The sequence below is a fragment of the Mixophyes fleayi genome, chromosome 12 (assembly GCF_038048845.1).
Source record: "Mixophyes fleayi isolate aMixFle1 chromosome 12, aMixFle1.hap1, whole genome shotgun sequence".
Lineage (NCBI taxonomy): Eukaryota > Metazoa > Chordata > Amphibia > Anura > Limnodynastidae > Mixophyes > Mixophyes fleayi.
This window is the reverse complement of record NC_134413.1, coordinates 21,938,682-21,963,774: the sequence shown is the minus strand read 5'-3', so window position 1 is coordinate 21,963,774 and position 25,093 is coordinate 21,938,682. Positions and strand designations below refer to the sequence as shown.

At 41.9% G+C, this 25,093-nt stretch overlaps 1 protein-coding gene across 1 annotated transcript in view; it reads left to right on the top strand.

Annotated features, from left to right (window-relative positions):
* Nucleotides 1-7,701: 7,701 nt before the first annotated feature.
* The window catches only part of PRKCH (protein kinase C eta), a 143,835-nt gene continuing 126,443 nt past the window's right edge, over nt 7,702-25,093 (top strand). Inside the window, exon 1 of the mRNA XM_075192725.1 lies at nt 7,702-8,413. Within this exon, the coding sequence (XP_075048826.1) occupies nt 8,054-8,413 (360 nt within the window). The 5' untranslated portion in view covers nt 7,702-8,053. The remainder of the gene's footprint in view (nt 8,414-25,093) is intronic.

The window sequence follows — 25,093 nt, the reverse complement described above, 5'->3', positions numbered from 1 at the left end:
TATTTTGTTCAGGTATTTGGTGTCTGATTTCAATTGCACCTCTTCAAACTTCAAAGATGTTTTCTTCTTTTTAAACTGAATACTTCCCCTTCAGAATAAAGAACATGTTCATTATCAGTGCCTATTCATGTGTTCCGCATTGCAAAGCTAAACAGAGAATGTTCAGCATTTGTGAGTGCTTGGATTAAGCAGACAGGTATATGTCAGGGCAGAAGTGTAAGGACAAAATAATCAGCTCCATAGAAAATATTTGAAAGGGTGTTTATGACTCCAGTCCCCAGCTACCGGCCCATGCCCTAGTGACATATCTGAGGCCATCCATTAGGCAACCTATGCCCCCATGAGTGTTCCTGTAGGCTCTGGGCCTGGGCTATCCTAACCCATTTTTATGTTTTTTTTTTTTTTGTCAAATGGGGTTGAGAATGGGGCCCAAACCATTATGTTACATAGGGCCCCATGGAGTCTTAATCCGGCTTTGTCTGTGCTCAATCCACCTGCACTTCTTCCATTGCCCATTGTATAATGTAATAATTATAGGGCAATGGAAGCTGTATGTCACGGGCACTAGGAGTCTTTACCCAGTATCACCCGCTGATGGTCTTATCAGAGCAGTAGAGTTGGTATATGATACTCTGATGGCAGGGTGATAATGGAACTGGAAACAGCAGATGGTTAGAGAATGCTCAGAAAGTCTATGACTAGCAGCACTGGTAAACAATAGGTAACTGAACACGAGGATCTGGATGGACAAGGACACGTGAGGGTAGTCAGTGGTCTGCGCACGGCAAGTTGTACCACTGCTATAGTGAGAAGAATGTCCAGGAGTAATAAGGAGGTGGAAGTCAGCGGTCTGCGTATAGCAAGTTGTACCGCTGTCTGTAGTGAAGGAATGGAATCCAGGTGAAGGTCACGGGGAAGTCAGTGGTCTGCGAGTAGCAAGTTGTACCACTGCTTATGTGAGAGGATATATGCAACTGGTGACACAGGGAAACAGGAATCAGTGGTCTGCCTCTAGCAAGTTGTACCACTGAATATATATGTGAGGAAGGACACGAGGAGATAAATGCTATGCAGAGTCTACACGGGTACACTGAACTTGATCCCACGTTGAACTGCACACAATGATAATAATGAATGAACAGCACTGCACAGATAAACAAAGTCACTCAAATAGTCCAGCAAAAGGAAACACAGTCAATAATAGCAATAGTCTCAGAGGATGGAAACTCCGGAGGAGAACAACTCAGTCCAGATGGATATGCAATACACCAGCACAGTCAATGAGAAGTATGCATACCGTGGTTCAGATGAGCAGGCTGTTAGGGGTAGCTGCAGGGATACCTGAGCGGCCGTGAACAGACGAGATGCGAAGTCCTTGCAGAATGGAAGCGGCAGGTAGGTGCAGCGCACTGTAGGTAGGACAGCAAAGATGACAAATACTCAGGAAGCAGTAGTATATTGAATAGAACAGCAGGAGACCACGGAAGAGTTGAAGCGATGTAGCAAAGCTGGAAGCCGAGGAGCGTAGACTCGAAGCAACAGGCGAGTTGACACAAATGGACACACTGTAGAAGCAGTAGGCAGCGGGTCAGCTGACGGCAGGTAGAATGCAGACTGGAGCGCTGAGACGAGCAGACTCTGTAGACACGCTGAAGTAGCGAACAGGAATCAGCTGGAACAGTAGCGATGTAACTCAGGAGAGTTTGCAGTAATCTGTAGCTGTAGATACACGGAGGCAGCGGATAGGAATCAGCTGCTGGAGTCACGAAGAAACACAGGAGAGTTTGCAGTAATCTGTAGCTGTAGATACACGGAGGCAGCGGATAGGAATCAGCTGCTGGAGTCACGAAGAAACACAGGAGAGTTTGCAGAAATCTGTAACTGTAGATACACGGAGGCAGCAGATAGGAATCAGCTGCTGGAGTCACGATGAAACACAGGAGAGTTTGCAGTAATCTGTAACTGTAGATACACGGAGGCAGCGGATAGGAATCAGCTGCTGAAGTCACTAGGAACACGAGGAATAGAAGTGGTCTGGAAACCACAAACGGCAAACAGGAATCAGCATTAGCTGAACACACGAGGAGTCACTGGAACACCTTCAGAGACTCATGAGGCATGAGACTCCATGAGACTCCATGAGACTCCAAGATCAGGCAACGTGGTATTGACCACAGGTGCTTAATATAGGGAGTGTTGCCTGATCAGTCAATTAAGTTAAAGGAACAGAACTGAAGGTTAAAATGGACTGCACATGCGCAGTACCTCATAATAATGGACGGACACGGTTCCTAGCTACTTTAGAAGTAGCACTCACAGTCCGGTGAGTGACACTGTATTACACAGTGACTCAAATTCCACATACTTCCTATACTGCACAGGTCCCTTCTTTGTACAGTGATAAACCAAACGATTACACAGTTACCGCTTTGCACAGTTATCCCCATTTGCAAAGAGCTCCCCCACATCCATTGTAGAGATAAACTGCAAAACTAAGTGCATTTGTTCCGGATAAAGGGGTTACATATGGTCCTCTGGGACCAGCCACCTTTATGTGGCCGCGGATCTTAAGATCCATTACTCCATCTGTGTGTGCCTTCTCCCTCCCTCATGTGTGTCCATCATTCAGATGTCACATGTGCGACAAGCACCAAATGACAAGCGCCGACCCATATGTGCAGAGTCTGCCTTTGCCTATCATCATCTATTTACATAGCGCCATTAATTCCGCAGCGCTGTACAAAGAACTCACATGAGTCCCTGCCCCATTGGAGCTTACAGTCTAAACTCCCTGACATGCACACACACACACACACACACACACACACACAGACACTAAGGTAAATTTTTTGATAGCAGCCAATTAACCTACTAGTATGTATTTGGAGTGTGGGAGGAAACCGGAGCACCCGGAGAAAACTCACGCAAACACAGAGAGAACATACAAACTCCACACAGATAAGGCCATGGTCAGGAATCAAACTCATGACCCCAGTGCTGTGAGGCAGAAGTGCTAACCACCAAGCCATTGTGCTGCCTATATCATAATGTAATGAGGGTGAGAGGTAGACTTTTAATTTAACGGTGGAGTGTGGGTGGGGGCTTATTATTTAATGCTGGGTGCTATTAATTTATTTGTGGGGTGATGGTGTGCTATTTAATTTAATAACGGAACCTATTAATTTAAGGTGGGGCGTTTGCTTGAATGCTGGGATGGTTTGAGGGCTACTAATTCAATGTAGGGCTGAGTTTGGGGAGAAGGAGGGTTATTTATTAAATGTGAATGTGACTTATGTCAGGGTGGTTGGGGGAAATAGTTATATATAGTTACCTGTCTTTTTTCCAAATAGGGAACCAACATTCCAGGATCAAAAGAAGTATTACTGAGCCTAAGGTGCCAGCAGCCGCAGGTAGTGAGAGCTGCAAGAAATGCTAGGAGAGGAAGTAAGAGTTACTATTTTAATTTTTCAAAACTCAAGAGTGTGATGGGCTGTGAAACAAGTAGGAAGATACTGGCACAGAGTTGATAGTGAAAGTAGCAAGTTCTCCATTAGCACAATGCATTGATAAGAAGCTCAAGTCACACTGATGCAGCATCAAACACATCCCTGTATGAAACGTTGGTCAATCAACTTGTTTAATTAATGTTAAAATATTTTGCTAAGTCATCAGTCAAAGCATATCATTCAATCTCTTGTAACAAAATCTTTTATGTCCTATTAATTCCATCTGTTTTGTTCTTTAGTAGAAACAGTTATTATCTGCCTCTTGTTGATCTAGCAGTTAAAGCCATCAAATGCTTTCTATCATAGGGTGAGATATATCAAAGGGCGAAAAGCCCTGTTACTGGGGAGAACGGGAGTAATCAATGGTGTCCAAGTAGATCATTGACTGCTTTTATGAGGGCAATCCCAGTGGAATGTTGGGGAAAGTCTCACTTGCAGAGAGTCGTGGAGGGAGTGAGAGGAGAAAAGGCGAGATAGGCTTTTGTACCTAAACCACTGAAGTATGAGGGAAGGGTTGGAGAGGAATAGTTAGGTTGTTGGAAATAGAGGCTGAACCAAGAGATGGTTTAAGACTGGTGACATGAATGTGTGTCCAAAGGAGAATGGGAATGTGTCAGTGGAGAGAGATTGAAGAGGGGAGATAGAGGTCGGCATGCAGTAGGGAAAGGCAGTAGAGAGGGAGTAAGTTCTAGGGGGCAAGTTGTGTGGTGAAACTATGAGATAAGTGCAGGGACTTTGTCCTGAGCAACCAGGAATGAATCTGAGGGTGGATTGGTGAGTTTAGGAGAAGGCAATGGCGGAACCAGGGGGGAGCGAATTGGAGCAATCGCCCCCCCCCCCCCCTCCTCCTCCCATAGCAGCACAAGTCCTTTAAATTTGGGTCCAAGTCGCCGTTTAAAATGTGCAGAGGGGTGGGACCAATCGCCGGTGGTGGGCGGGGTTTTCGGTGGTCAGCCAATCAGAATGAAGGAGGGGTGTTATTATGCAAAATCGCATCTAGGTCCATCCCTGGGAGAAGGTGTGTGGTGCATGGCATGAGGAGATAACCTGCTGAGTGGTGTTGATTTTGTCTTTGATGTAGGTGGTAATATCATGCACTGTGAGGGATGAAGGGATAGGTGTTTCAGGTGGGCAGAGAAGAAAGTTGAATGTGACAAAGAGGCATGGGGAGTTAGAAGACTAGGTGGATATATGAGGGAAGTAACGTAGATTTGCTGGCAAAATAAAGGGCAGTGTTGTAAGATGAAATGATGAAGTTATAGTGACGTTGGCAGTAGCGACAGATTTCCTCTAGTGGTGCTCAGAATTACACTGCATTATATAATCTACATTCTACATTGTACAGTAAACATACCATTAGAATTGAAGGATTCTATCTGGTGGTCAGACTTGTCACTGAAGCCTCTTTTTTTTCTAACAATATTTTTTATTCCAAGATACAAATGCAATAACAATTACCAGCATGTATAAATATAAACTGAATACAAAATAATATCGATAGATAGATAAAACATAATTTAGAAACTTAATATAAATATATACTTAACGCGTATTTTCTTGAAACATTTTAAAACAATATTATGACGAAGAAAGGGTGTAGAAAAGAGATATTGGGGCAGGATAGATATGAAAGGGGCAAATAGGAATAGTGTTTATTTTACTTTTATTTTTATTTTATTTTAGTGTTTATTTTACTCTCAACAGTAGTATAGACCCAGGATATAGTTTGACATAAATGTCCTATAGTTAAAATGATATTTCATAGTTTAAAAAACAATCCAATGAAAAGCAGGTTTTTTTTCTTAATCATAAACCACTGTGGCAGGCTGAAAAAAAGAATGTTGGTACTTAACATTTTCTAGACTACCACGGCAGTCACATGACAGGATGTAGTGAGCAGAGAGGCTTTGGAATGACTCTCTGAACTCTGTCTGCATCCTCCTTCTCCCCTCTCTGCCATCACATGACATGCAGACTGCTGTGAGCCTGTGTTTTGGTAGCAGACTTATTGTGTCTGGCAGCCATAATTGTTTGCCAACCAGAGAGATTTTGAATGGAGATAATGACTTGCAAGAAGACAGCTATGAAAAATAAGACTCATGTTTGAAAGTTACATAAATTGCTATTTTATGGGGCAAAAAAAATCTATGTGGGATAGCTGCTTTAAGTTAAAAATAAAAAAAGAATAGGTTGGGACAGAGTTAAATAAATTGTTATTAGAATTATAAACCATAGGTTCCATATTTGGTTATTTTATCCTCCTTTGCCATGTAGGTATTGGTTATTTTCCCGATTTAAATAATGTATCAAATTTTAACAGTGTGTATAGCAGGCAATGTGAGATGCTTTCCCAAGTTTGCAATAAGGTTCGTTGCTAGTAGAACATGAATTGCCAATTGTTCCTTAAGCAAGAGATCAGTCGGCCTTCACTGAAGCTATTTATTTACTTTACTGCTTTCTTAGGATATTTATAGGTATTCGTTATTATTTTGTGAGGTTTCTGTAATACCCCTAAACATGCCAGTGTCCCTGCATCAATAATGTGAAAAATACACAATGTGACATAATTATGATTTACAATGCCCACATATTTCCCTCTGTGTATCCTGAGATCATCTGTGTAAATGAGAGCAACATCTATTTGAAAAAGCGAGTTTTTAATGCATGCAATTGGGGCAATGGTTGGGAAGGAGAAGAAAGATAATATCAGGAAAGGCTTAGTGAACAAGATCTATAGAAATAAGGGAGAACAAAAATCCTAAATACATTTGTCTATTCCTAGTGTCTGTCCTGTTCATTTTTAGATAAATGTTCCCCATAGTATATACTTATGAAACCAGGGGGTAAAGATGAAATCGGCGAGATGACAGCTTAAATTCAAAGCGGCGCTGCCTTTACAGGGCAGCGCCGCTTTAAATTTAAGCTGTCATCTCACCGATTTCCGGCGACTTGTACAACCTGCACTATGATACATTTACCCCCAGGTGCATTAAGTCTGGAAGTAGATTCATTTTCTTACAGCACTTGAGCATTTCAGTCTATAAACTTGCAGCATCAAGAAACACCTAGGTCTACTTATTATGTCCCCTTTACTTTTTATATTTGCAATTTGCACATAAGTATAAACCTCATCACCTTTGCAGAAATTATAGGTTCACCGATGCATTTTATGTATTTTTGCAGTGGATCACCCCTTACTCATACTTACCAACTTTTCGGGAGAGGTGGGCGTGATGGGGGCGGGGGCTCCAAAATGCGCATCATTATGGGCCCGCCCCCGTGATGCAATGACGCAATTGCATCATTTGACAGCGGGGGCGGGACTAAACGCCGCGATTCACTGGGCATCGCAGCGTTTGGGAGCTAATTCTGCCACTAGGAAGTGGGCACTTCCTAGTGAAGTGGGCAGATCCGGGATATTGTAGAATATTAAATATAGTGCAGCACGTCTGAGATGGATAAAGCTGCCAGAGGAAAAATAGGGAATCCCAGTTACAGATCCGGGATATTGCCACACTCGCCCGGGAGTCCGCAAAATGCGGGAGTCTCCCGGACATTCCGGGAGAGTTGGCAAGTATGTCCTTACTTGCATCTCTTGCATGGCCATCTTTCCCCCTGGGCACGCTGGGCAGTTGCCCAGGGGCCCCACAAGCATAGGGGCCCCATAGGCAGGGCCCAATAGAAAAAAAAAATTGTTTCACCCATGTATCAAGGCACAGCTATACAGCATGTTTTTTAATGTTTAAACACTGATTTTTGTAGCAGGTACCAGTAATTTTAAACTTAATTTTATTGATAATTTAAATTTTTATTCCTGTGTGTGGTTGTGTATGTAGGGGCCCAAGTGCACTGCTTTGCCCGGGGCCCCATAATGTTGTTAAGATGGCCCTGATCTCTTGCCTCTAGCAGCTTTATCAGTAACGTGAAATGTTATGTTTTTTGACAATAAAAATATTTATTTGAAAATGTAATTGTTTACTTTATCTCGTCTCCTGTGGTGGATCAAGCAGCCTGTATTTGTATGTATTCTGCGGAGTTATACATGTTGTGTAAAACTTTGCTTGTTTAACAACTTTTTAATGAAATAGGTAGCACAAGCTGAAATATGCACTACCTGCAAAGCACATGGCAGGCCGCTAGGGGCACTGTTGTACCCTCATATTCAGTAAAAGGCTTCCTGGTTCTGCTGCTCACACCACCACCAGCTGCAGCAGCAGGACTCAGTCTGCTCAGAGCTGATCGCTGCACCGGATCCCTGTGCACAGGCTGGGTGTCTGCACTGATTACCACGGGACGGAAGACAACTGCACCTACTCTTAACCTCAGTGCCAGCCCTAGGAGAGGTGCGGGGAAACTTTGAGAGCCAGTGTAGGTGCCACTCGCTGCAAACACTGCATGCAGTCTGGGTTGCCCCCCGCATGCGGGTCAGTGCTCTCTTGGGGTCCTGGCATGGACAGAGAAAGACTGGCAGCAGGTGCAGTGTGACAACGACTTTCATCCCTAGCAAGGAGGTGTGCTGATCGCCACCTGAGCTCTTCACCAGGTCTATGGCTGGCACCATGAGGTTTAGTGGCAATTTAAAGCTTAAGATCGGTGAGGCGGTGGGTCTGCAGCCCACCCGGTGGTCCCTTAGGCACTCGGTGTTTAAGAAAGGCTCATCCTTGCTGGATCCCTACATCACCATCAATGTGGATGAATGCACCATCGGGAAGACCACTGTCAAACACAGGACTAACAAGCCCACCTATAACGAGGAATTCTGTGTTACTATAACTGAGGGGAGCAAAATGGAGTTAGCTGTCTTCCATGGCACCCCAATAGGGTATGATGACTTTGTGGCTAACTGCTGCCTCAGCTTTCAAGAACTCTTCAGAAACTGCGGACCCTCAGACTCCTTTGAAGGCTGGGTAAGTCACCAAAGTGCTCTGTGGGGTCCCTAGAGGAATATAGTGTTTCTTTCTCGCAAGCAAGAGGTTGACGATTATAAACCTATTGCAGTTTGTCTATTCAGTGCTGTGTTAGATTGTATCATTTTTCTTGCTTCCTTTGCAGATGTTTGTCAGGGAAAAAAAATCTCTATCTCCACTTGACTTTCTTAGCATTACACAAATATCCACTGGTCCTGTTTAATGACAAGTCAACTACTCAATGCTAAACAACTTTCTAACAAAACTTTTGTTTGGTTATTATTTTTTTTTTATTAAGCTGTGAATATTTTCGCTGGCAATCCTATTGCAGAATTATACATAAAGCGACTGAGGCAGAGTTGTTGGCAAATTTGCGTAAATCACAGGTATAAATAGCGTATTTCCACCTTTATGCAGAGCCGGACACAACTCGAGATGTGGCCGCCTAGGCGCCTGGTTTATGGCAGTCCATCAGCCTGTATTAGCACCTGCACCTGTAGCAGGTGCAAAAGATATGCCTCCTATCAGACATATATGCATGTTTCTGCAGGTCTGCATGAGCCAAATTTGTGTAACACATGCCTCTGCTATACGCAGCCTATGTTAGAACTCTATCCCCTCTATGGTCCTACCTCTCCAGACACCGGCAGGTGTACGTGACAGAATTGCAGGAGTCTGCACAGGGGCATCGCGTAGGGATTTCGCGCTGCGCCAACTGTTTCACCTCTCACTCTCTGGGGCCAATTCAATTGGGCCGCATTATTCTAGGAATAACGCGGCCTGCGCACTATTACCGTTAGTACGGTAATTTTAATGCTAATTTTTGCTTGCACTTCTCAGGGCCGTGAGTAAAAATCTGAGGTTAAAATTACCATATTTAGGGGCGTATTCAATTGTTAACGCTAACAAACGAGCGCTTGAAAAATCTTAGCGTTAATACGGTAATTACTCGCGGAATTTCGGAGCTGCGAGCTGAAATTTCGCGAGTAAACTACCGTATTAACGCTTTTCGCGCGCAATATTGCCGTATAAATGGTAATATTTTTCGAGCGCTCGTTTTTCAGCGTTAACGCTCACAATTGAATACGCCCCTAAAGGTAATACTACTAACACCAACGCCACGTTAATCCTAGATTAAAGTGGCCTAATTGAATCTGCCCCTCCTGTATTTACTGAACAGCAGTGTTAAATAAAACTTAGTTTGACGACAGGATCTGTTTTTGTCACCTGCTCTTACTTAACAAAGTGCGATATATCTTGTGGCTGTGGAAGTTTTAAGATCTTTAAATATCTTCCACTTTTAATAGGACTTTAGCAACTTCACTATGGCCGACCACACTGGGAAGGACGTAAAAGGAAATGCAGTTAACACTACTTAAATAACAACAAAGTAAAAGGCTTAATACTTTAAATTGCTATCTGTAATCATCTTGCTGATTCATCGGAAGGATTGCTTACACGGCCTTATTACAGTTAATAATACTTCTATGCAGGACATGGATGGATCTTGTGTTGACTTTGTGTTTTTTTTTTACCTGATTTTATAAATTTATTTGTAGGGGTTATGTAAAAGGATACAGCACTTTAATCAATAAGATCTATCAGGATTATTCTCTGTTTAATAAAGTGACTTACGAAGTTCATTGCATTTTTAATCAATGTTGAGGCTTTATTTGTCTCCAGTACAAGTTACCTCTGCTATAATCCAATATTATTAATCCTTCTATTACAAATCATGCTTACTATAAAATTGTCCAAGAACTGGCATTATGGGGAAATGTAATTTTTTTGGGGCGTTTATTTTGATTTTTTTTTATCTATAACTTGTTAGTAAAATTTACAGACATTTGGCTGCGCCGTATAATAAAAGCTATGTATTATATTATTTATATGTTGCAATGGGGAAATACGTTAGATGTTTACATAATAAGCTATACTGGAACAGTAATCCTGTTTACATATAAGTTGATATCAGCAAACTTTTCACATATCGCCTACTGTTTCAGTGACTCTAAAACAAGCACAATGCCTGAAAATGATCTGATCAAGCTAATCATATAATTATTGGGCATGACTCTAAATTCGATTGACACATGACTGCTATGGCCCTTCTTCAGCCAAATTGGCCAGATGTTGCTGAGCGTATGGTTTTGGTGTATAGCTGGGATTTTGGTTAAGCAGGACTGAAATGTGGTCTGCTGTTAACCTCAGATGTGTGCGGTCATAGGATGGGTACACACTACAGAAAACTCTCCCGATGTGTTAGCTATAACGATTTTACCAACGACTGATTTAAAAAAAAAAAAAGTTCAGATCAACATTCCGCTTCATGTGTACACACTATACACGTTTTACAAGATTTACCTTCAGATCTGTGCTCTTCATCTGTCATAACCATCGGCTAAAAAGATCATGACTCTGTAAATTCTATGGAGATCCTGATCGCGAGTGCATACACACTGCAGAATTGGAACGACATTGTTCCATCGTTGAACGAGATTTTTAATTCACTTTAAAAACCCAATGGAACGATCCGATGTGCTTTGTAACGATAATCGCTCATCGCACTAATGCAATATCGGGCCGAACAGTCGCTTATTGGGTGGTTGGCCCGATAATCGGCTGAAGACCCTGTATTGCGTACACAGCCATAGGCTGACCAAACTACATAGATGTGATTGTCTAGGGATCAGGTGAATGACCTGATACGATAACTATATATGGGGGACACAGTTGGACCTATTCAATAGCATGGTGCAAAATGTAATAAAGTAATTTGATCAAAAGCAACCAATCAGACGTCTGATATTGGCTGTCTACTATAGTCAGGAAGAGAAGCAATTGATGTTATATCAAAGATCCATTTGTACTATTTTTTTAAAGTCCTAGGGGTATATTTACTAATCTGTGTGTTTTTGGAAAAGTGGAGATGTTGCCTATAGCAACCAATCAGATTCTAGTTATCATTAATTTAGTACATTCTGCAAAATGACAGCTGGAATCTGATTGGTTGCTATAGGCAACACCTCCACTTTTTCAAACCAGCAGTTTAGTAAATATACCCCCAAATATATTAAGGAAGCATTTGTGTGATTATCTAGTGGCAATGGGAAAGCGGCAGCTAGGGTTGTAGTAGAAATCTAATATACAACAGACTTTAAGCAGCAGAAGTCATTCCATGAACAGGTAATATAGGTAGGTAAGTGGTTAGCACTTCTGCCTCACAGCACTGGGGTCATGAGTTCAATTCCCGACCATGGCCTTATCTGTGAGGACTTTGTATGCTCTCCCCGTGTTTGCGTGGGTTTCCTCCGGGTGCTCCGGTTTCCTCCCACACTCCAAAAACATACTGGTAGGTTAATTGGCTGCTAACAAAATTGACCCTAGTCTGTCTGTCTCTGTGTGTGTATGTCAGGGAATTTAGACTGTGAGCCCCAATGGGGCAGGGACTGATGTGAGTGAGTTCTCTGTACAGCACTGCGGAATTGGTGGCGCTATATAAATAAATAATGATGATGATGATTATGTAGGTAAGGAATATTTGATTTCACAGGTGATTATTGTGGCCCTGCATTATATTTGTGAGTCTTTTTGCAGCTCGTGTTGACTCTGAGTTGCAGTGAATGAGTTAGAATGTTATTTCTGGGCTGAATATGTTTCATACTAGGCTTTAAAGAGTTTGTTATTGTGTTAAAAATATTATGATGAGAAGACACTTACAGGAACTCAGATGACGCAACGTGGAGCATGGTGATAGAAGGAAACCTAGCCGATATCTCACATACACAATACATATGTCTCTTCAGGAGTGTATATAGGACAGTGCTGCAGTATAACTATCAAAGTTTACATCCACTGAAGAGGAAATGATCTACTCACACAGATACATTATATGGCATATTTATGGAAGCAGATGAGTGTCGTTCTAAACTCCAAAGGTTGACCTACATTTACGTGCTATGTAGTAATGTACATTAAAATGTGCCTGCCATATGCACACAATAAAGGCAGCCATTCACTGGGAACGTGTAACAATATTGAGGTGTGAGGCACATCTCTAAGTGATGCCACTAGTACTTAGTGTATTGGCAGGCTACATTATATTGAGTATTGGTTCAGAGGAAAAGGTGGAATGGTCAAGTGCGAAGGGTGGCATCGGCGATGTGACTCTGGTCATAACGAGCCTGCTGTGCAATGACGTGACCTGAGTCATTGCGCAGCATTGGGCAGGGGTCATAAGGACGCGATTTGCAGACCATTTTGCAGGAACATCGGGCGGGATCCTGGAGGGTAGCCGCTTCTTCCGGGAGTCTGAGAGAACTCCTACAAAATACAACAGTCTCCCGGAGAGTGGACAAATATGTTGCGAGTAAGTCACATGCGCACTGTAAAAGCAATTTTTTGTAGAAAGCAAAACAATTGTCATGATGTCCTTGGCTTTTTTAAATATATTTTCCAGACAATTCTAAAATAGCATTTTCTTTGTGACCTAATTTTAAAGGGGGTGGCCACCAATATACTAACACGCAAACCACTGCGAGACAAATAATCTTGTCATTTATTGTTATTAAACACCAGCTGCCCTATGCTCTGCACATCCGGTGCTGACGGTTGTTTCAGCATGCTGGTAGACCCCACCCATATCTTCCTTTGTCTGGCGCCTCTGCCATACTGTCCACCCACTCCTGCGTATTTTATGGGGCTTTCATCAATTCTACTTCGCAGGTTTTATTTCTGACTGGCAGCTGCCATAAGTTTAAGTGAAGCCATAAGCCGAGGGCAATTAAATTATCGTGTTTATACTATTCTCAGCACTTACCGTTAAGGGTTAGGTTTTATTTACAGCCAGCCAATCACAGTGGTGGAGAGTGGTTAACGTTGATGCTATACATTATGCTGACACGGTGGGCTGCCCTCTTGGTTCCTGGATCTTCGGATAGGAAACATCTGCTGTGTCATAAAGACACTTTGTCACTGCCCCTTTCGCAGTAACCTGACTCTTGGTCCTTTCTGGTGGAGGGTCCCTTGGCGTGCCTTTGGGCAGGCGCTTCAATATGAGTCCAGAGGGGGGCAGTCACGATGACGCCAAGTTAAGTACCGGCCAATGGTAAAGACTTGGGTTTCGTAAAGTCTTGGTACAGTGGTATTTGAGATTTACCATACGCTGTATTGGTTTCAAGATTGGTTGTTAGCTGACTGCTTTGCTCTCGTCACCATCAGAGTTCAAGAAATATGTTATATTAAATAAACTGCAACCTTTTTGACAAATTCTATATCTTGTGTCCGTGTGGTTAGTTTAGTTAAGTATGGTTATTAAGCATAGCACAAAAGGTATTGGTGCAATGATAAAAGGTATGAACACTGAGCATTTTATGACTTCACTTAAAGCTCCACTACCACCTCCCATCTACATTTACTAACCTGCCAATTCCCCTAGCACACAAGTAGGGCATACACACCAAACAGCAGAAGTGGAGCTGCGGGCTGCTGCTCCTCCATGTCAGTGTTACACTGGGAATGTGGCGCTTAGCTATGATGTCACAGCCACACCCTTCCAGTTCCAGGAAGAGAGGATGCTGCCAACACCTCCCACCTGCTAAGGTACGCAGCGGGGTTGGGGGGGGGAGGGGGGTGGGGTCATCGCTAATGCATCATGTTATAGCAGTAACCTCCGGCCCACCCTATTTCTTCAACGGTTTTCTTAAATTATTGGTCTGTTTGAAAAGCTTCTCTTGAAAACTAATGTATATGTGTGGGTGCATTGTGCACTTTCAGAGGCAGGTTTCTATAATTATGAGTTACTGCTCTGGTAATCTGTTTGTTTTATAACTTTTGTAGTTAATAGGTAAGAGTTAAAAGTCACGGGCTGTTGATCCAAGTCAAAGACTTGGGATATATGTGGGGTTTTCACAGATATATGGTAGCGTTCATTAAGAAAGTTATCGATGCATTTTGAGTAAACATTTACTCTAACAAACTCAAGGCAAGGCAAGACTTTAATTTACTCTCTTCTTCAATTAGTTATAGCAAGAAAATATACTTTCCTTGCATAAAATTGCATTTGCTTTTGTTCTCAAACCTATGTTAAGGCTTTAACTTCTAGGACCATATTCAATTCCTCCAAGCATCGTGGCAGCGCACTTTTTCTGGTACCTCCACAGTGCGCATTTCTCCTCACACCCCTATGGGAGCAAATAAGGGGTGTTCGGGAGTGCTGATGGACCCTGGGGGTATGGGAACCTGGCATTGCCAGGACCAGCTCACCTCCTGGCCCTGTAGAGGGTGCACTACCTGCACCCATGGCAGTTCCGCCACCTCAGGTAACCAACATGTGGTTAGAGCAGAGCTGGGCACAGAGGATGAATTTACTGCAAGTATTCTGTGCTACTCACAGAACCTAATCAGAGATCTGACACAAGCTACCACATCTTCTTCCCTTAAAGGGCTGCTCCAATTTAGGACAACCCTATTCTCAATATAACATGCACCTTTGCCATACAGCAAAGAGTTGTAAGAGTAATTTGAAATTCAGCTATAGTTTTCCTTTTAATTATAAAATCAAGGAATAAAACTGCTCACTTAGTGTAACCACCCTTTAAAATGACCTTAAATGACATAACGTAAAATCATTGTAGTTACGTATCCAGTCCTTTTGTGGAAACACAATTCACTTAATATCACCTCTCTATAAATTCTACATATGCATTAAAGGTGAAGTCCAGACTTACTGTTTAGACAACACCCTTCTATGGAGTGCTTCTGTGCTACATATATTTATTGTTTATTTACAACAATAAAGCTGATACTATTACCATTACTGCCTTTACAGAAACAATAAGTAGATATAATATAATCTTTAGATTGTGGGAGCTCTATACTGTATATGTGCTATTTACACACAGTGATACCATACCACAACGTTCCAAAACACATCGTATCAGTTGATTTGATCTTTTAATGATGGAAGTGATGCCGTTCCAATCCTGCAGTGTGTCTGCACTCATGACCTGCAGTGTCCATAGATCTTTATGGGGTGTGCAAAGTCACAATCTATTCAGTCAATGGTTATGACAGATGAAAAGCACAGATCTGAAGGTAAATCTTGTAAAACATGTTTAGTGTGTAAACATGAATCGGCATGCTGATCAGGAGTTGTTTTTTTTTATGTTGTTGGTAAAATCGTTAACTATATCGCATCTGGAGAAATTTTCTGTAGTGTGTACCCAGCCTAATACTGCTTTAATTGTAAAACCATGAAATTCAATTTACAGACATTTTCCATACCAAGACCATAGGCAAACCGAGGGGGACAGGGGGGGGGGGGGTTCCTAGTGCCTGGAAACCCCCACCCAAGCCTGGGACACTGTATAATTGAGGTGGCTGGATCTTGCCCCCGCTTCACACAGCTCTGCTTGATAAGGGAGAGCTGTGTGCACCTAATAGTGCATGCAGCATTGCCCATGTATATTATAGGGATAGGAAGAGTTGGAGAGCAGCCAAGCACTGTCTAATATTATAACCACGCTCCCATGCATGCAGGTCACGCCCACTGGTGCCGTGTTGTGGAAACCCCCTCTGCAAATCCTGCATTTGCCCCTGAAGACTTCCTATATTTCAACTTCGACCGCTGTTTACATTTCTAAAGTACATTTATAGAGTAGGACTACAGTAGACTGTACAGAACAAGTTAACTGACTACTGGACATTTGGATGATCTGACTATAACCCAGATTATTTTTGAGTGCTGGAAGACAAAGGGTAGAAATGTTAGTAAATACGACTTTGCTATATATAACATGGCGCAGTATTTAAAGTCCATAAATCTGCTATTTGACATGACCAGATTTAAGAACCTGTGTATAACATACCTCATTTTACCAACGTGTTTACACTTAAATTAATCTGTCTGCTGTTTGCTCAATCCTCCAGAGTAATCAGCCAGGGAGAGTAGTGCTTCTGTTTTACAGAGTGCAGTCTCTGCTTGTGTGATTGAATAGCACGTCTCCATAGCAAAAGAAGTGCTTTGTACACTTGACAGATTTGTGGATCAGTGACTTGCATTTTAACTTTTTGTCCTATGCATGTGGGTTGAATTGTCTGTCAACGGTGAGATAATAGTATGGCTGAATCACATAGGAATAGCTTATTGTAGATATGTATTCTAATTAAGGGTGCAGTGCACCTCTGTATATAATTGCAAATGTACTGATAATTTGTTTATGTTGTGTGTGTGTTTCGGTATAGGAAATGTATTAATTTCCAATGTATTATGCCAGGTTAGAGGAAGTTTGTTTTACTGATAACAGGAAAGGCTAAGTAAATCTTTTCTTCTCAGAAGTGACAAAAACCTGCTTTAGACTGAAGGCCCAGCAGGAGATTGTTACCTGTTGTCATGTCTTGTTAGAGAAACAGACAGTAAATCTGAAGAAGTCAAGGTTGAGGTGAAAGTTAAATGCAAGATAGGCGAACTACATAGATAATGCAACCAGCAATTCATTTAGCAAATTGATGTCCATTTTGTTAAAATTGCGTTAACTCCACGTCTAGAGAAATACCACATCCTGATGTTAAATTATCTGATGTGATATCAGATGGTCGGATCAGAGGGCTGTGCTACCCCCAGACAACATGTGTATAAAAGGAGGACTGTTTGACTGTGTAATGTATTATTTTCCATCTGAACTTCTGGATGGACAGCACAGTGGTCTAGTGGTTAGCACTTCTGCCTCACAGCAGTGGGGTCATGAGTTTGATTTCCGACCGTGGCCTTATCTGTGAGGAGTTTGAATGTTCTCCCTGTGTTTGCGTGGGTTTCCTCCGGGTACTCCAGTTTCCTCCGACACTTCAAAAACATACTGGTAGGTTAATTGGCTGCTCTCTAAATAGACCCTAGTCTCTCTGTCTGTGTGTGTGTGTATGTTAGGGAATTTAGACTGCAAGCTCCAATGGAGCAGGGACTGATGTGAATGAGTTCTCTGTACAGCGTTGCGGATTTATTAGTGCTATATAAATAACTGATGTTGATGATCACCAGTACCAGAAACTGGTGTCTAAAAGTCCTTGTCAGGACTCTTGAGCAATAAACCATCACTGCTTGAAGATTCGGCCTATGACTATTACCTGCTGTATCCTGTGACCAACAGATACAAGCTGATACTCTAATTCTTCCACCACCCCCCAATCCCCCCCCCCCAGGTGGTGAAGTGAGTTCATCCAGTCACAAATAGTTTATTAAACTCTACTTTATTTTAATAGGGGTGCAGTAGAATGTCAGTGTAAGACTCAACAATGTAATTTACTTTCATGTTCCAGATATGAAGCTTTCAATTTTTGAGTTTGCTGTCCTTCAACTCTGCACTGCCACCTAGGAAAATATTTTACGGATCTGCACCCTCCCTCTAGGTCAGGCCTGGCTAGCCTGTGAAACTACAAGTCCCAGCATGCCTTGGTAGCCATCTGCTGGCAGAGCATGCTGGGGATTGTAGTTTCACAACACTTAGAGAGCCACAGGTTGCCAGGTCTGCTATAGTTGGATCCCTGGGGTTCTGCTGGGTGCATCCATTTTTCCCAGGGCTCCTCTGTTTCTCTCACAGCCTTGGCTGAAAACCAGGTGGTAGGGGGGCCCTCCTGCTCATAGCCTCCTCCACCCCGCCACAGCCTTTTACACATGGGGGGGGTTTTATTGATTTGCTGGTTATACCCGGCTATGCCAGATGTATTGGGAAACCGATTAGGGGGAGAGAGCAGGTTTTTTCTTTTAATTCCATTTATTTTCCTAGGTGGTGCTGCAGCCTTAAGATAAATAAACTAATATATGCTAAGAATAAACATCGAGCCCTCTATGGATGGAATGTAAACCAGGTCATTATGGGTCGTGAAACCTCATTAACGATATGTGTTTCACCGAGTATTTCTACTAGCTCAGCGATTTCCTCTCTTCTGATCAAACATGTGAACTGAATAATACATTGTATATATATTGTCAATTACCGTATTATGAGAGAGACCTGCATTTAATGACTTATTGTTCCGGGGACCATTTTCCTGGCTTATCCGCATACAATAGTAGGCAGTAAGTGCTTTGTTGTCATATTTATAACTCTGCAGATGAGCTGAATACTCTGTCCCAGGGAAGTGAATCAAAGAGCTCTCCTGCGCATGGGTAAAATACAACTGGTACAGGCCATGTATGACAGAGGACGGGTGGCCGGCTTTATATCTTAACAAAACTGTAATTAATGAAGTGTGTGTGTTTGGAGGTAGGGGGCTTATCAACCAATCAGAAAGTAGATTGGATTAATTTAGTTGAAGTTATACACTGAAAGCAAATGTGCAGCAACTTCTAGTAACCAATCAGAAGTTCGGATAACGAGCCGTTGGTGAAGCCGATTGTATGACTGACAAATCAGCTTCATCATGGTTTACCCAATGTGTGTGATTTACTTGGACTTCCAGGAAGGAGTGACCTCTAGAGCCATCATTGCGGGTGCTGAACCAATCAGTCCCCAGACATGGGACCCTCACAGGTCTATTGCTAGGAGTGAAGGAAAGGAATTTGGAACTTTCCTACTCAGTGGAGTTCCACTTTATCCATTTACTAACACACTATATAGGGATACTTGATAGACATTTACCAGCATAAGGAATATGTAGTAAATATTTAAAATAATAAAGGAGTATTTAGTAAACATTTATGGGCCCATTCAATTCACTGGTTTAGTGATAATGCTTTTATATGTGAAAACAGGATATATTTGTACATCTGCCAATATAATTCTATCTTCTCCCCCCCCCCCCCCTCCCCCTCCCCCTCAATGGAATAAAAACAGGATTTTGCCTCTTCCTGAAAACATTCGTGGACATTGGGAATCAACCACAAATATGGTTGTATCACGCTTCAATTTGTTTTTCATAAAATTGTATGATCTAATATATATAAACCTAGTGGCGTGTGTTAGTGTGTGTGTGGAAAAAACTATTTTCTCAGAAAGGGCTCATCCAATTGACCTGAAATTTGGTATACTGACATTATTTGACAAAAAAATTATAATAGTGAAGTCAGTTAACTTCCATCATCCCCCCTTCCCCCCGTGGGAGGGGTAGTAAAGGCTAAATTTACCAGTTGAGGGCTCAAAATCTTGACCGTGTGGGTATTTATTTACCAGAGCCTGTCTTTGGTCATGGACAATTGTATGTCGCATTTCCACGAGTACGGAGAAGCAGTGATGTGAAAGTGCAGGTTATGAATACTGCCCTTCAAGGAAGACTGATTGAGCACAGCGATAAGGTGTTTAGCAGAGACGTTGTGTATCGAGAGGTTTTAGAACAGTAAGACGATGGAGATTAAGGATGTGGAGATGAAGATGAGGGATGAGGTGATGGAGAAGAATGATGAGGTGGTGACATGTGGACAAAACCACGTTAAAAAAGGGCGCTTACGTTGGGAAGTAACGCTCTTCCCCTGAGGAGGCCTGGCCTAGCCCCAAATGCATGACAAGACCCTTTTTAACACCTTAAGTAGCTTGATTTGACTAGAATGGATGAGTATCATGCACGGTTAACTTGTTTTATTTATATATATATATATATATATATATATATATATAACAATATAATATTCCCTGATTCCATTCAAACAGCTTGATGTGAGGCCTTCTTCCCTGGGCCATGTTGGGGGGGGGGGGGGTCTCTCTCTCTCCCTCTCAGTGGCTGCACCTTATGTGGTTCCACCGCTGGTCCTAGTATAATGGCAAAGGGTCCCTAAGAACCATGAAAAATAGAGCAACGGAAGTCTTTACTATATTTTAAATAAAAATTAGTATGCATTAAATTAATACTAACAAATCTATAATAGTACTAATATAATAATGGTGAAATATAGTCCTAGAGTTGGCTTAATTAACACATATTTTATTTGAAAAGAATTATACAACAAATTCCCTTTAAATAATACAATTCGCCAAGTACGTTAAAATCATTATCGCATGGAGACAGTTCCTTATAGCAAACGGGTAAAGTACTTATTGGCACCGCCAATAGGAAAACAATTCCAGACATATGTGAGGTATTCATTTTAAGTTACATAACCTGAGACTTATGGACCAAGTCCATATGCATGGACCTACGGCTATTGCGGGACTACATGTTCCAGCATTCACTGTCAGACATTGACTGTAAGGGCATGCTGGCACTTTGGTTCAGCTATCACCAGCGTGTCCTTCCAGCCTATAACTGACAGTGTGTGCTGGAACATGTAGTTCCACAATAGCTGGGGGATACCTTGGTGTTGATAAGTGAAACTTTAGACACTAAAGGGTACTCTATTCTCGCATTCACAAAAATTTCCGCTTATCGAGCTGAATTTGCTTACGAAAACGGGTTCTTAGTAGATATGTACAGACACCGCTGTTAAAAGCACAGACAAAACCAAGTACTTTGTATAGTGTGTAATAGTACATTAGAAGTGCACTCTCTCAGCTTCCCTGCAGCATAATGTACTATATACTTAGTGGGCACTTCCAGACACAATTATATTTTACTGATTGTGAACGCTTCTGAATACTGAAGGCAATGATGAAATTGATTCAAAGTGAAACACATACTTAACACAAGGTATATGTATACATCTCCATTTGCTTACATATATATTTTTCTTCCAGCTATAAGTGGTAAAGCAAGTAAGAACATAAAATTAGTGCCCAATGTGTGCGAGACCTAAGGGGTAACTTTTAAAAATTTAACAACATAGGGGGGTACTCAGTATTTAACTCAGTATTAAGATAGGGTGGAGAACTGTACTCTTCATTAAAATGATTATTGCACATCTTAATCATAATGTGAATGTCTAAAGATGCCCACACACAGCGCAATATTGCAACTGATATTGTGTCGTTGGCACAATATTGTAGCGTGTGTAGGCTGGAGATGAACGATCACTAATTATGTTGATTACAAGATGATTTAAAAGCTGTTGCCCTGTGTGTGGAGTCACAATGGAGCTAAAGATGATCCGGATTATGTGTGTGTGTGTGGCCAAATTGAACATTAATTCTGTCGCCCACCCCTTGATTTGAGGACCAGATCCGCCCATGTGTGGTCCAGCTTAAGGTAGCAATTGGAAAAAGTTATAGGATACACTTCTGTTTCCGCTTTCAAACCAACACTTCCCTATAATAATGATATTTTGATATCAACTTCCTCAGATATCTATATATATATTAGACCTCAGACTGCTTTTGCTGCCGATATCCTCTTCACCTTGGGTGAGTGTGGGGTCAAGTACCAGCAGATGTCTGTCTATTGCTTCATAACTCCAGCAATATTTTGTTTAGTGAGATGAAACTGGTTTATCCAGACGTGTGTATTGTTTTATAAAATGCACAGTGTGGAAGTTCTTAGTGTTTACCATAATACCATAAGTAAAACCAATAAAGACACGGACTCCAGATAAACGTTGGAATAAAATATTATTTATTAAATGACTAATATTAAAACTAAAGGGGCTGAAAGGCGGACGAGAGCAGGGCAGTCAGCAAACACAAAACCAATAATGGTGGAAAGGTCAGACCATTGTACCACCAACCCAGTATCATACCTTATCAATTGGCCGGTGCGAAATATCTGTCCAACGGCAAGACTACACCCCCCTTATAACCACCAGTAAAATATTCAACATACTGGCCCAGAGTCCCATTCACTGGACCCAACACACGTGATGACAACACAATCCAAAAGGGGGAGTAGTGACCTATGACGAGATAACCCAAGCACCATATGCAAACTTACCGACTGCACTGCTCTCCCACCTAAAAGAAACCAAATATACAAAAACCTAATAACTGCAGGGTGGGCGGGAGGAATCCGGGAGCAGAGAGGGGGAAATGCTGGAGCACTTTCACCTATATAAAACCAAACCACCCCCCTCCTCTGCCTTATTGGTTAACAGATAGAAGCAGCCCATAGGCTAAACATCTAATCACTCACCCACGTGATTTTAACTGCGTTTAGGCTGATGGCCCCACTTCCCTTAGATGAGAGGAGCTTTCACTTATTATCCACAGTTTTCTCATGGTTCAGGACTTTAACCAAACTAGGTCAACTCTTTTTGTAGTCTCTCTTTAGTATTAATTTTTAATATTGTAGTTTGACGAAGTTCTTGTTTAACGCTGACTACGGCTGTTTAATATACCCTGCATGTCGGGGCTTTCCAAAATCGTATGGCTGGAAATGATTGACTCATTATGCTATCTTGCAGCGTTTACTGTATTCTTTGATTTATCTTCCTGGCTTCCTACTGTGCTGTCCATGAAGTGATTATATAACCCATTGTCATGTTTATTTGCTACGAAACAGCCTACACATCTTTGGATATATTGCACAGGACAGAGCTGAGCGGTGGATTTGGTTAAAGTTGCTGGCAAGTATGTACACACCAGTACATTAAAACAGTCTGAGGGTGCAATATAATTCATACTTGCCAACTTTCTGAAGTTGGCTTCCGGGAGCCTACCGGGGAAAGTGGGCGTGATGGAGCCGGGGCTCCAAAAGTTGCGTCATTTTGGACCCGCCTCCGTGTCGTAAAGACGCAAACGCGTCATTTTACAGCAGGGGGCAGGGCCAAATGCAGCGATTCCCTGTGAATTGCAGCGTTTTGGTCCTAATTCTGCCAACTTCACTAGGAAGTGGGCAGATGCGGGAGATTGCCACACTCTCCTGGGAGTCCGTGAGACTCCCGCGAAATGCGGGAGTCTCCCGGACATTTCAGGAGAGTTGGCAAGTATGATATACTTTAAAGTAAAAATATACTTATGAGGCTCTCTACGTTGCTGTTTTTTACGGGACAGTCACACTTTCGTGTTGCCGGCAAAAATTAATCTAACCAATGTAGATTGAGGAGGTGACTGGGTCGATCAGTGGTGGGGACAAGTGGTTTGGGGGTGTTGCCAGGTGTGCCTCAAATTGGGAATGTTGCTAGATGTAATATGTAACTATTGTGTCTATCAACTAAAAGTTCTAAAAGTATAATAAACATCATTTGCATAGAAGCTACCATACTGGTCTCAAATTACGCAGAACATGTTAAGAAAATAAAAATGGACAATAACAATAAAAGTATTGTCAGAAATCTTTAAGATTATTATTTATTCCAGGATTTATATTTTGGAATATATTAAAATTATTTTTTGGAATTATTGTTTATATGGCACTAATCTTATTATACAGCGCTTAAATTCCCACACAGGTTATTGCAACCTTTTAATGTGCTTGGGTTTCTAAAATAAATGCAGTATAGCAGTATAGCTTAGCAAAAAAATATCTGATGGGTTTTCATCATACTTGTCGACTTTCAAACATCGGCGTCCAGGAGCTGCGTGGGGGAAGTGGGCGTTTCAGGGCGTGGCTATGCAAATCACATCATTTTTGGCCCCACCCCCGTGATGTAATGACGCAACCGCCTCATTTTACGGCGGGGGGGGGAGGGCCATATGCCGCAATTGCATTTTTGATCTAATTCTTCCCACTTCACTAGGAAGTAGGCAGATGCGGGAGGCTGACATACTCTCCCGGGAGTCCGGGAGACCTACTCGAAATCCTGGAGTCTCCCGGACAATTCACTACCACAAATAGTGAGGGGGTACGGTTGCCCACCTTTGTAAATAATAATATTATTATCTGACAGACAGACAGCATTGTTGGGGTAAATCAGAATTTCTCCATAAGTGAAAGCAGTAACTACGTCTAGGGTTTACACCCTACCATGTATCAAATTTATTGGCTGTATAAAATGTCAGATTTTTGCTCAGTTTGAAACTGTTGTTACCAAGGGGTGAAAATTTCACAAATGTTTTACTGACAGATGCCATTAAATTTACTGACAGTTGACACAACTAGGAATGCTGTGCAGACAATGAAGCCAGGTAAGGTTTGTCGCTTAGAACATCCACCTACTTGGGTAAAGTACCACTCTGACAATATAAAGTGTCGGCAGTTACTGGTTCTTGGTAAACACACACACACACACACACACACACACATACACTTTAATGACTTTGAGTAAATCCACTCTGATTTCAGTGGTTGACCATGATGACTCAGTTGGCCACGTATGATGCACTGTGTCTTTCTGAAACACAGGTGTGTGTCTGTGACCGTGCAGTTGGCGTTTAAAGATCGTTGGTCTCTGTGTAGCAGTTTACACACTTTGTGGTTTAAAACGGCATCTCGTCCTCTGTGCTGGGTCTTCTACTTTGTTTCGGTCCGTTTATTCACGACCGTTTATTTCGCTTCTTCCTCTTTTAATGAAGAGTGTAGCAGAGTGGAAAATGTCATAGCTTTAATATATTGTATGTCCTTATAATTATTGAGTCTTTTGTGATATACTTTTTTTTTTTTTTTTTTTTTAAACATTGTCTACATCACTGTAGAACTCATTGTTCTACTTGCTAACTCTAGTTTTCACCTGCGTAGGATGCACTGAGATGGAGCAAAAAGCGTTCAAAAGACTGCACAGCAGCGCAAGTTAAACTCGCTTAAAAACCGCAAATAGGACGTGTCATTTGGGGCACTGATTTTTATTTTCACATTCATTTACATGCACTTAATTGCATTGGAAACACAACTTAAATGCAGAATTTTAATGTCCCTGTGAATTATTTTTTTTAAATATATGATTTTTGTGAA